This window comes from Hyperolius riggenbachi, chromosome 6, assembly GCF_040937935.1.
Source record: "Hyperolius riggenbachi isolate aHypRig1 chromosome 6, aHypRig1.pri, whole genome shotgun sequence".
NCBI classification, from domain to species: Eukaryota; Metazoa; Chordata; class Amphibia; order Anura; family Hyperoliidae; genus Hyperolius; species Hyperolius riggenbachi.
Genome location: NC_090651.1, coordinates 343,811,368 through 343,824,417, shown reverse-complemented (window position 1 = coordinate 343,824,417; position 13,050 = coordinate 343,811,368). Strand labels below are relative to the sequence as shown.

The following is a 13,050-nucleotide window of genomic DNA, read 5'->3' as shown; positions in this document are numbered from 1 at the left end:
GTAAAGATATGACTGGAGGTGTGATGGGGCATAACTGGAGGTGTGTTGGGGACATGACTAGAGGTGTGGTGAGATATGACCAGAGGTGTGGTACAGAATTGACTGGAGATATGAGATACATGACTGTAAGCATGGTAGGAGTTGGAGGAAGGGTGACTGGAGATATGGCAGTGGAGTAACTGGAAATGTGTCAGATGTGTAACGTGATGCATGGTGGGGACCCAAACTACGATATGTTGTGACTTTCGTAGTCGTTTAGCTGAGGCATGAAGAGGTATGGCAGCACAGTTATTTTGACAGTAAAAATATGCACTTACTTATCTCAGATATTTGGGAGATATACACTCTCATTTGAGATTATGATATCCTTCTAAACATGAATACTCAATCAGCATATGGGGATATAATACTGTATATACTAGCAAACATAATAAGGATATATGGCTGAGCACATGACAAGATACACCAGCTTAAAAATGAGAACTTGAGTGAGAAATGAGATCTCCATGTTTTCACCAAATTATGTCCTGTTGTCGTAATTCTGAATCATCTGGTGCATCCAACCAATTCCATCTAGCTGCAGACTTAAAGGTGGCTTTCAACTTTTCAACATTTATTATTGTAATAAAATCACAGTGAAAACTGTGATAGCATGCTCTTTTTCCAGCTTGCCACAAACGGTTGCTCACAAATGTCACTGTTTGTTTATTTTTCTCATGTTGGGCCTGTAACCACTGTAAACACTACATTTCCTTGGCTGCCAAGAAATAAAGGGGTGCGACTAAAGCTTAAAACTGAATTTCATTACCAGTGCTTTCATAGGAAATTAAATAAATAAACTGGCTTCAGTTCCACTTTAAATGGAAAGGCAATTTTTAAAGCAAACCTGTGATTTTTCTAAACAAAACAATTGGATACTTACCTTGGGAGGGGGAAGCCTCTGGATCCTAAAGTGGCTCCCCCCATCCTCCTCCACCAGGCCGTTCTTCTAGCCCTGACTGAGACCCCCCAGAGTAGCATGGACCCGCTCAGGTTTTGGTGGAAGAAGCCAAGTCTGATTAGGTCTGTGCTATCGAGCATGCACAAGGAGTTCAGAGGTCCTTGTTGAGGGTCTTTCAGGAGACCCGGCTCTGGAACAGCCCAGTGGTGGAGGACTGGGGAGGGGGAGAAGCCTCTGTATTACCCAGAGGCTTCTGTCTATGCAGGTGAGGTTTTTTTTTTTTTGGTCATGGCAATTAAGCCATGTTGGAATTTTAACTCCAGTATGTCCTCAATGTAATCAGCGGCTATCAGCAGCGCATAATGGGAAATGTCAGCATTTAAGCGTGGTGGTAGGGGTCTTAAGTGTTAGGCGTGGGGGGGTCTTAAGGGTTAGGCGTGTGGGAGGGGGGTTAAGGTTAGCTGCCCAGCAGGGGAGTTTTAGTGTTATGCTGGGCATACACTGCTCGATTTTGAGCCATTAAGATGACTCGATAATTTCCGACATGTTCAATCTCCCGCCCAATTGTTTCGCCCACTCGATTCCGGAATGCAATGAATGGAAAAAGATAAGAAAGAAGAGAATTGACTGCGGAATCAAGTGGCAAAACGATCGAGCGGGAGAATCTAGTGGCAAAATCGAGCCGTGTATGCCCAGCATTAGGGCCTGGTTTCACTACACGCGGATTCTGGATGCAGAGAAACTGACTCCAATGAATGTCTATGGGCCCGTTTCCACTAAACGTGACCTTTCTGATGCAGATTTCCTATAGGCATTGATTGGAGTCAGATTTCTGCATCCAGAATCCGCATGGAAATAGGCCCTAAGGGTATTGGTTAGTATTAAGCATTAATGGGGGGGAGGGTCTGAGTGAGAATAGGTTAAGTTAGGACGTAGTACAATTTCTGTAAAATTACAAATATTTTACCATAGTGAATAATAGAATTTCGGTAAAATCACTGATATTCTGTCTTTGTTATTTTGCGAGGTCCGGGGCCCCTGGCCATCGTGTAAACCAATCGTGTGTTTTTAAACGTTTTCTTTCAGCTCTAGGACATGGCGGTTAGGAAGGGACCCCTGTGGGAGGGATGCCTGCACGGGGCGGTCCTGCTAGCGACGCAATCTTGCGATGACGTCCAACTGAAGCCTCCCACCTGAATGCTAATGGCTGCTAGATGTGGTATGGCAGGTAAAGGGTGTATGACAGTGCATCCTGATTGGCTGACGAGCACCTGCTGACCACTTAAATGTAGCTGCATGCATGCATTGCTGTGTTCTATTGCTTGTGTGAGTTGAATTTAGCATTCAGTATGGAGGCAGTGTTGGTAGGTTTTCTGGATGTGAGAGGTCCAGAGCCTGGGTGTGAGAGGTCCAGGCCCACCTGCACTCCCCTCCAGGTATCACGTGTTGGCCTTGGGGCCCCGGCCAGTGAGAGAAGTCCGGGGCCCCTGGCCATCGTGTGAACCAATCGTGTGTTTTTATTTGTTATTTTGCGCCCATTTCTACATGTGGCGCTTTCATATATACACACTTTTTTTTTCTCTGCAGTTACATTTTAATGTCATGAAGATTTTAAATGGCTTGTGTATTACTGATATGTAATGTAATTTCACTTTAAATAGCAGGAAATCTCACTGGGACCCCGATTTTAACTTTCAGTCAGTGTGTGGCACATAATGGCTGATTTTCAACTGACTACAGATTATAACTGCACTACAAGTAATGTTATGGGTCTGCGATTTCCCTTATTCTGCCAGATTGTAAAAACGAGGAACGTGGAGACCTGTGACTGCTGATAAACGACAGATTCCCTCTGCAGTTACCTGGCGAGAAGTGCTGAGACTTGTGTTTTCCAGTATTGATGGCCCCGCCTGGTCCACATATACCAACTGTTTCTCTTCACTTTAACTGGCACATTAGGACTGTCCCCGATCCCATTCCATTAATCTTGAGAAATGGTTTAATAAGAGTGAACGACCCTGGATAGGCATTGGAGGCCGGTTATCGCTGTAGCCCTGGCCTGTGCGGGCCTGAGAACCCCAGACTCAGAGGAAGGAGAGGCAGAGCTCCGAGCATCTGGGAAGTCTGCCAGGATAGCTCACGCCACAAAAATGTGCTTGTAATCTTCTGAATTACTATGTGTGTGATCAGTGCAGCTGGGTTCATTATTCAGAATAACGACTGCCGTCAGCACCAGACCTATGAAATTATCAGACCGTACCTATCTATCTATCTATCTATCTATCTATCTATCTATCTATCTATCTATCTATCTATCGCAAACATCTAATATGGGATGCAGTTTAGGAGCGTGCTTTGCTTTCAACGTTTATTTGGCATACGATTTCATTAACAAATGTTATCTTAAAGAGGAACTCCAGTGAAAATAATGTAATAAAAAAAAAAATCATTTTTACAATAATTACGTATAAATGATTTAGTCAGCGTTTGCTCATTGTAAAATCTTTCCTCTCCCTGATTTACATTCTGACATTTATCACATGGTGACATTTTTACTGCTGGCAGGTGATGTCACTGGAAGTAGGTGCTGCTTGCTTTTTTGGCAGTTGGAAACAGCTGTCATTTTCCACAATACAAAGAGGTTCACAGACAGGAAACTGCCAGGACTATGGTCCTCACAGTTTCCTGTGGGAGGGGTTTCACCACAATATCAGCCATACAGAGCCCGCTGATGGTCTGTTTGTGAAAAGGAATAGATTTCTCATGTAAAATGAGGTATCAGCTACTGATTGGGACGAGGTTCAATTCTTGTTCACGGTTTCTCTTTAACTTCTCTTTTCAGGGTTTTGGTAAGGAGAAATTGTAAGGGGAAGGCTGGTTTTTGCCTCCCCTTGGTGTCTTTCAGGCAGCCAAATGTGCCCCCAGTATTAGATATCCCCCAACAGTATAGATATCTGGACATGCCCCAAGTATTTGGTAGCTCCCAACCCAGTAGGTAGCCAGATGTGCCCCAGCCCAGTATAAGAACTTTGCCCCCTCTATATGCAGAGTCAGTGTACCAGATAAGTTACCTCTCTGCACTGGAACTTGAGCGCGTCTAGCGCCGCCTCTCTCCCTATGAATGTAGCAGTGTCACGCAATGAGAGAGATGCTACTGGCATCCCTGCAGTCTATCCAGAGCATTCCCTCTGCTGCGGTAACTAACTTTTTGTCCACCGGCCAGTACAGGTTTGCTTTCAGTCAAGTTTTTATTAGCCTGTTGTTCAGAATACACCCCTTTCATTTTGTTGTGAGCCTTGAGTCAAAGTCACAGTGATAGTGCCCTTGGCAATAACTTCTTTTTATGCTATCTGCCTGTATAAGTCTTTGGCCTGGGACCCGCTAGGATGACCGGTGATCGGCAAAGCGCTATATCAGTGGAACGCTATGGGGGCAGTACCACTAGCAGCGTTGCGATCACAGAGCAGAATTTTGGGCAATCTCAGCAGTGGCTATGGTAGCCAAATCATGATCATTCCAGGAACTCGCAGTGAAATCGCGACACTTCTGCACCTTGCCAAATCGCTCATAGTGAGTCCCAGGCCTTCCATTATTCTTATCCGATTTTTCGGGCCAGTTATACCTGCCGACTGCGTTTGTGGTTTGATACTCCACCCCCATCGCGTCCGCCCCCTCCTGCACGTCCGTCGGTTAGTAACGTACTCCCTGCTGAACAAGAAGTATGCCAATGGGATTCCCGGGTTCCTCTGTCACTCATTGACTTACATGACTTCAGCTGCTGCTGCGTCGCCGAGGAAGTCCGACAGGAATGCGCTGATAACTTTGTGGCGGGTCAGTCAGTTGGCAACTCGGGCGCAACGCATCGCAGTAAGTGTGATAGGCCCCATTGCCTTGCATTGTCGTTGTGTTATCCTGCGGCAAAACAGAGTAACACAACGCGCGCTTGCAAGGCAAGTGTAAAAGGGGCATGAAAAGTACGTTGCGGAAATAGCGAGTTGAGGTGAACCAGTTCACATGTAACGATGAGATGGGAACATAGCATTCTACTATAATGTATACTATATGTTATGAGGGAAATAAATCCTATGTTAGAACAGAATGTATATAGACTACTCTTTTTTTTAGGACTCATATAGTAAGATAAATACTAAGATAAATCTAGACATCTATGTAGGTTTTATGCAGAGACCTCTGTGCTGTTAGTGTAAGTGGTATAAAAAGGTCAGCGAAATTCCTGCACCCATTACTACTACACCCATTTCCGAAAACGTTTTGACACTGCAAGAAGCAAATTAAAATTGTATGAGATGTCTTTTAAAGAAGAACTGTCACGAAAATCTTAAAATTTAAAACACATACAAATAAGAAATACATTTCTCCCTGAGTAAAATGAGCCATACATTACTTTTCTCCTATGTTGCTGTCACTTACAGTAAGTAGTAGAAATCTGACATTACCGACAGATTTTGGACTAGCCCATCTCATAGGGGGGTTCTCAGGGTTTTCTTTATTTTTAAAAGCACTTAGGGAATGGCTTTTCAGCAAGGCTTGGTGTACAGAGGTGCCAGAGTAGAATAAAAATGTTTAAAAACCGTCTAAAAGAGGGGGATGTTCAGGTGGACTTACCTCCCTCAAAAATATAAAATTCAATTGAGTCACTATATATCAATACAAAAATGTTTATTGAACTCCACTTAGTGCAACGCGTTTCGCAGGTGTGGTCCTGCTTCATCAGGCAAACAGGAGTATAACTCAATGGGTCTAGATGCAGAAGTGAGCGCCTCTGTGACAGACGGTTTTTAAACGTTTTTATTCTACTCTGGCGCCTCTGTACACCAAGCCTTGCTGAAATCTTGAGTCCACCCTCGGTGTAGGGGTGCTACCCCGTTTCCTATCTACAAATTAGATATTTCCTATATCTAAAAATTTTTGCTTTTAACCACAACCAACTTAACAATACTACACCATATCGGGCTCTCGATTTCTCTTTGTTTTTCCAAGCACTTAGGGAATGGCAGTTGCTTCGTCCAACTGCCAAAATAGTGTGCAGCGAGCAGGGAGGCTGGCCAGCATATTTGTATTAATCATTTTTAGAGAATGTCTTTATAAAGAATAAAGGCCATGCTGAGAATCCCCCATGAAGAGATGGACTAGCCCAAAACCTGTCGGTAATGTCAGATTTCTACTACCTACTAGTGACAGCAACATAGGAGACAAGTAATCTATGGCTCATTTTACTCTGGGAGAAACAGGCTCCTTATTTATATGTGTTTTAAATTTTACGATTTTCGCGACAGTTCCTCTTTAAATCACTTAACCTCACATTTTATTTAAAATAGTATAAACACAACACGGCAAATACTGAAACTGAGAATTAATAGTGCCTTTAAAATAAATAAATAAATGTGCATTTGACGTTTGATGCCGGCAGAATGTTTGAAAATAAGTTGGGACGGGCGCAGATTTACCACCGGCCATCACCTGTCCTTTCAACATTTTTCTGTAAATATTTGTAAACTAAGGAGACAGATTGCTGTAGTTTTTGCCCTGTGTATCACTTGATACAGAATATTAGCTGCTTTACCCTTCAGCAGCCACATTTGGCAAACTATATGTGCGCTGCAGGACTACATTTTTTTTCTGTCCTGGTGGGCTATGCAGAATAGCAGGGGTGTAACTAGAAATCACTGGTCCCCCCACAAAACTCTGGATGCCCCCCCCACACACACACACCGCACCGCTTTCTGCACAGGTAAACCGAGATCCAATGTTATTCAGTTGGCTATTGCACACTTGAATGTGTTTCCCCATGCAGATATAAACTGACAGCAGTGAAGCACTACATTCATTTACTCTATCAATTACATTAGCTTCTGTGATGAAACCTGCATGTTTTCATATATGGTGTGCAGAAAATGCATACAGAAAACCAACAGATGAGTGCGCTTCCAACTTCAGCTTATTACACTCACTCTGTCCATCTCTGATGGAGCAGAACTGCCTCTGCAAACTCCTCCAGCATCACTTCAGTACAGAGCACTTGGGGAGGGGTAGAGAGGTTGGGGGCTAGGTACTGTACACAAGACCCTGCTGCACACTGAATAGGGATGGTCTACAAATCTTTATCTGCAAAACTTTGTATGATTCATCACTGGCTGAGCAGATGCAGTCATTAGAACAATTGTGCATAGAGCAGAAAGTTTTTTTCTTTTCGTGCCCTTAGTTGTCAGTCTCTCTGGACAGGGATAAGAAACTTCTCCTTCCATGGGGCCCCCTGCGGCTTCTGGGCCCCCCTGTGGCTGCGTCCCTTACAGGGGCTATTGTTACACCCCTGGATCCCTTTCATAGTTACCTGTTCCGAACACTGGGTCAGCTCTCCTCTTTCACCACTGGCTCTCCTCTACCGAGGGGCGATGCAATGCAAACATCCCCTTCTGGGTCCCAATCACATGGTATGATGTGGTATGATGTGAAGAGACTATTCCACCGCTCCATCACGTCCGCTCCCTCCTGCACGCCCCTCGCTGCGTAACATACTCCCTGCTGAACAGGAAGTTTGTTACTAGGATTCCCGGGTTCCCCCGTCACCCATTGACTTACATGACTTCAGCTGCTGCTGCGTCGCCGAAGAAGTCCGACAGGAATGCGCTGCTGACTTGATGGCGGGTCAGTCAATTGAGCATCTACGGCGCAACGCATCGCAGTAAGTGTGATAGTCCCCATTGCCTTGCATTGTCGTTGTGTTACCCTGCGGCAAAACAGAGTAACACAACGCGCACTTGCAAGTGTAAAAGGGGCATGAAACACAAGTTGTGGAAATAGCGAGTGGAGGTGAACCAGTTCACATGTAACGATGAGATGGGAACATAGCATTCTACTATAATGTATACTATATGTTATGAGGGAAATAAATCCTATGTTAGAACAGAATGTATATAGACTACTCTTTTTTTTAGGACTCATATAGTAAGATAAATACTAAGATAAATCAAGACATCTATGTAGGTTTTATGCAGAGACTTCTGTGCTGTTAGTGTAAGTGGTATAAAAAGGTCAGCGAAATTCCTGCACCCATTACTACTACACCCATTTCCGAAAACGTTTTGACACTGCAAGAAGCAAATTAAAATAGAATGAGATGTCTTTTAAATCATTTTAACCTCACATTTCATTTAAAATAGTATAAACACAACACGGCAAATACTGAAACTGAGAATTAATAGTGTCTTTAAAATAAATAAATAAATGTGCATTTGACGTTTGATGCCCGCAGAATGTTTCAAAATAAGTTGGGACGGGCTCAGATTTACCACCGGCCATCACCTGTCCTTTCAACATTTTTCTGTAAATATTTGTAAACTAAGGAGACAGATTGCTGTAGGTTTTGCCCTGTGTATCACTTGATACAGAATATTAGCTGCTTTACCCTTCAGCAGCCACATTTGGCAAACTATATGTGCGCTGCAGGACTACATTTTTTCTGGCCCCTCCCCCCCCCTCCCGCTCAGCCTGGTGGGCTATGCAGAATAGCAGGGGCATAACTGGAAATCACTGGGCCTCCCTGCAAAACTTTGGATGCCCCCCCCCCCCCCCCACACACACACACACACAAACACACACAACGCTTTCTGCATAGGTGAACTGAGAACCAATGTTATTCAGTTGGATGTTGAACACTGGAATGTGTTTTCCCCATGCAGATATAAACTGACAGCACTGAAGCACTGCACGCATTTTCTCTATCAATTACATTAGCTTCTGTGATAAAATGTGCATGTTTTCACACATACAGACACATGTGGTGTGCAGAAAATGCATACAGAAAACAAACAGATGAGTGCGCTCCCTACCTCAGCTTATTACACTCACTCTGTCCATCTCTGATGGAGCAGGACTGCCTCTGCAGACTCCTCCAGCATCACTACAGTACAGAGCACTTGGGGAGGAGTAGAGAGGTTGGGGGGCTGGGCGTTGTACACAAGACCCTGCTGCACACTGAATATGGACAGTCTACACATCTTTATAAACTTTGTGTGATTCCTTATCAGCGGCTGAGCAGATGTAGTCATTAGAACAATTGTGCAGAGAGCAGAAAGCTTTTTTTCTCTTCGTGCCCTTAGTTGTCAGTCTCTCTGGACAGGGATAAGAAACTTCTCCCCCCACGGGGTCCCCTGTGGCTTCTCGGCCCCCCTGTGGCTGCATCCCTTACAGGGGCTATTGTTACGCCCCTGGATCCCTTTCATATTTACCTGTTCCGAACACTGGATCAGCTCTCCTCTTTCTGCACTGGCTCTCCTCTACCGAGGAGCGATGCAATGCACACTTCCCCTTCTGGGTCCCAATCACATGGTATGATGTGAGGAGACTATTCCACCGCCCCTCACCCACCACCAAGCACTATCCTCTGGGTCCTCAAACATATGATATCATGGTTATTGCTTATTAGTAGGAGGGCTCTTCGGTCTCTTTTATCCCCCTATACATTCCTAGTGGTTTGGGTCACCCCGAGCTGCTTGGTTACTCTATATATCATGTGATCGGGAACCATAAGGGGATGTCGGGATTACAGCGCCGCAAGTGGAGGAAGAGAAGAGAAAGAAGAGAGCTGATCCAATATCCGGAAGAGGTAAATATGAAAGCGCTCACTGCCACTCTGCATTAGGCAGCCCGATCTTAGCCGGCTGAGGCTGCTCGTCCTGAGCTATCTCACATGAGATAATGCGGGCAGGGCTGCTATAGAGGTGTTAACACTTTGGGGTCTCCTTTGTTGTACTGGCCCAGTTCACAATGTCCTAAAAAAAGTTCAGTTTAGTGAACTAAATGGAATGGATCCCAATGGATGCAAACAGATTCTATGTTAATCCGTAGGATCCGATCACATCTGTCTGTTTGAAACGCATCAGTTCGGTCTGTTTCGCCAAACGGAGCGTAAGTTTGGGTCCTGCACAATTTGAATGGATCGAGTGGTCGCGACAGACGGCGACGGAGGTCAGCTGAATCAGTGCTAGCCTATGAGAGAGGATGGTGGCCGTTCTCACTAGGCTGTCGGTCGTGTGTGTTTTTTGGAAGACACTCACATGCTGCCGCCCATTTGGGTCGTCCTTCGCTGCTTCTGCCGTCCAATCGGGTCCCTGCACCAAAGAAATGCAGGTATACCGATTTCAGAGCCACAGCAGCATCACCATCTCCATCTGTGGATGGAGTGAGCACTACTTAGCTATTATGGCTTGGAATTGGGATTTCGGGATAGGGTTAGTTGCCGATGTTAGGAGCGTTGGTGTTAAGGGATAGCAGAAGAACTTCCTGCCCCCTACCAGATAACAAGAGGCACCAGTATAACTCTGCACATAGCTCTACCCCCCCCACCCCCTTCAGTGCGTCTCCAATATAATTCCCCTCCACCGAAACCCCAAAATAACTCCCCCTCTCACAGCAAGTGTGGCCTAACACCAATTGGCATCAAGTCCTGGGGCCGCTACTGCAGGAGATTGCATCAGCACACACATTTCTGCCCCCCTTCAGTCTTCCAGCGGCGATTGCCGCTCGGAGACTGTTAGACGGAGAAACCGCGGTCTAATAACTGTGTACAGTGCAGCGATCTGCAGCAGTGCTGTACTGGGGACAGCCGTGTGACACGGCAGTCCCCCTGGGACTCTAGAGAGTAATCGGCTCTCATAGGCAGAAACCTATGACAGCTGATCGCCAGGATTGGCTGGCTGGGGGCAGGGAGGGGTTTGAGAAATAACTAAATAAATAAATAAATAAATAGAACAATTTATTAAAAAATAAAGAACATAAATATTTACAAAAAAACAAACAAACATCTGGGGGGTGATTAGACCCCAGCGGCTACCCCAAGCGCAGGTCGGGATTACCGCTTTGCAGTGGTGGCTCCAGTTTCAGGGTTATTTTTGGGGGGAGGGGCTCAAAAGGGGCTCAATGGCTGGCAGGCAGGGCTCACATCAGAAAATGGGCGTGACCACACATCGGAATGTGGGTGTGGTAATGGGTGGGGCCAAATATACATGACCTTAGCAGTGGTGTAAAAGGTCTGCCAGGGAAGTTTGAGTTCTGCCATAGTGTTTCCCCCCAAAATACATGTAATCTGATAGCATTTCACCAAAACTACACGTAATTTGGCAGAGGTTCCTCCAAAATACAGATAATATGGCAGTGGTTCCCCCAAAATAGACATAATCTGGCAGCAGCGGTTCCCCCAACATACATATAATCTGGCAGCTGTTCCCCAAAATACACTTAATCTGGCAGCAGAGGTTCCCCAAAAATACAGTTAATCTGGCAGCAGTTTCCCTAAATAGGTGCCCCCAGCATAGGTGTCCCCAGTATATGTAGCCAGGTGTATAGATGTCCCCAGAATAGGTAGGCAGGCATATATATGTCCCCAGAATAGGTAGCCAGGTGTATAGTTGTCCCCAGTATAGGTAGCTGGGTCTATAGGTGTGTCCCCCAGGAGTAGGTGTGTCCCCCAGGAGTAGGTGTGTCCCCCAGGAGGGGTTGCAGCGTAGTGAAGGGGGAGCAGTGGGCACAGTGGCGGGGAAGGGGGGGCATCTCCCCCCCCTTCCCTCACCTTGGGGCTCCCCCCCTTCCTCGCTCCCCCCTCCAGATTTGAGCGGCTGTCAGTGGGCGGTGGCAGAACACTTCCTATTCTCAGCGCGAAGGAGATCTGTGCGCCGCTGCTCTGGTGACGTCACTAGACCAGAGCAGCAGCTGACTTGATGCATGTAATGCATTATGAATTTTTTAAAAAAGAGCTAATGAAAACTCTTGGTACTGGATGGTGTTGATCTTTCGTGCGAAGAATAAGGAGGTTAATCTGTAGCATTCCCAGTTGCACAACCTAGGAGCTCTGAGCCCCAGTGCGAGTTTTACATTGGGCCCCCTCAAGCACTCAATACATAATTTACATGGAGCACCAAAACCTGCCAAGGTCAGCCGCAGTGTCATAGGGGTGTAGGCTGGTGAGGAGAACAGTCTATTAATGGTTACACTAATAAAAGCACAAATAGAGGTAATCATTACCAACTGAGCACCAATAAAGAGCTAATAGAGTGGTTGAAGGAGGGCCTCTACTGGGCCTCTGTGGTCCAGGGGCCCTGAACAATCAGCAGAGCCTGAGAAGAAAGTTGTGGTAATGACTGGAAGTGAACCAGACAGTTCACATGGAACCAGGAGATAGGAACACAACATTTAGTGTAATGTATACTATATATAATGAGGAAAATAAATCCTACGGAGGAACGGAAAGTAAGCAGAATATTTTAGGACGCACCAGAAGTAAATACGATAAATCCAGATATTTATGAAACTTTCTGCTAGCGTGTCTGCGCTGGTGGTAATGAGGTAATGAGAGAGAGGGTATAAATAGACTGGATAGAGAAATGGACCATACTGTCCTGTATTTTATGCATAGGGCATAGCTTGTAGGCCCGATTAGGCAGCAGGATCCTCTGCTCCTCCGGTGTCATAGTTTGTACTTGTTATGTAGGATGGTATTGTGATTCATCACCGACATTTGTTCTTTAGCGCTGTGTATTATGTTGGTGCATTATAAATAAAAACTGAGCAATGGATGCGTTTTTTAAAATGGGTCTGTTTTCAGTGGCTGATTGCAGCGCAGTGAGAAGTGCATTGCTGCATACAGTTGCTGTAACTGCTCGCCAGCAAGGAGGTGGAGTCTGATGGAAGCAAGTCATTTTGGTGCAGGTGTCACAGGAGCCCTAGTGGTCAGACCGCGAAATGCCTTCCAAACGGTGCCAGCGCACGGATCGTGCGAACTCTGGTCGCAGTCAATGCGTAGGAACCGTTGGGAATTGGCCGCAGACAAACCAGAAGGGAGCCTGTGAGGTACGGTAATTACAACTTTACACACTATTTCAGGGGATCTCCCTGTGTTTGGAATGTCCAATAGTTTCTTAAAGAGGGACTCCAGACTCCCAAAAAATAACTTAAAGGGAAAATGAAATGAGATGGATATATGGAGGCTGCCAAACGTATTTTCTTTCAGGCTACTTTTACATTTAGAGAGTTGCATTGCGTCATAGTACACTCCACTGCCGCTCCCCCATTGCAGCGGCCATTAGTCTCAATGA

At 45.5% G+C, this 13,050-nt stretch overlaps 1 protein-coding gene across 7 annotated transcripts in view; it reads right to left on the bottom strand.

Moving 5' to 3' along the window:
* Nucleotides 1-13,050, bottom strand: part of LOC137522961 (free fatty acid receptor 2-like) — a 112,973-nt gene that overhangs the window by 19,263 nt on the left and 80,660 nt on the right. The window contains exon 1 of one of the 7 annotated variants that reach the window (XM_068243126.1): nt 12,231-12,285. The exons of 3 other annotated variants lie outside the window; for them this stretch is intronic. Coding sequence is in view for 1 of the 4 variants with exons in the window: in XM_068243123.1 (XP_068099224.1) it covers nt 2,803-2,861 (59 nt within the window). In the remaining 3 variants the exon portion in view is untranslated. Of the gene's footprint in view, nt 1-2,762; nt 2,903-5,905; nt 5,939-12,230; nt 12,286-13,050 lie in introns of those variants that run through there. 3 more of the 7 variants (XM_068243127.1, XM_068243123.1, XM_068243125.1) reach the window with 3 other exon arrangements.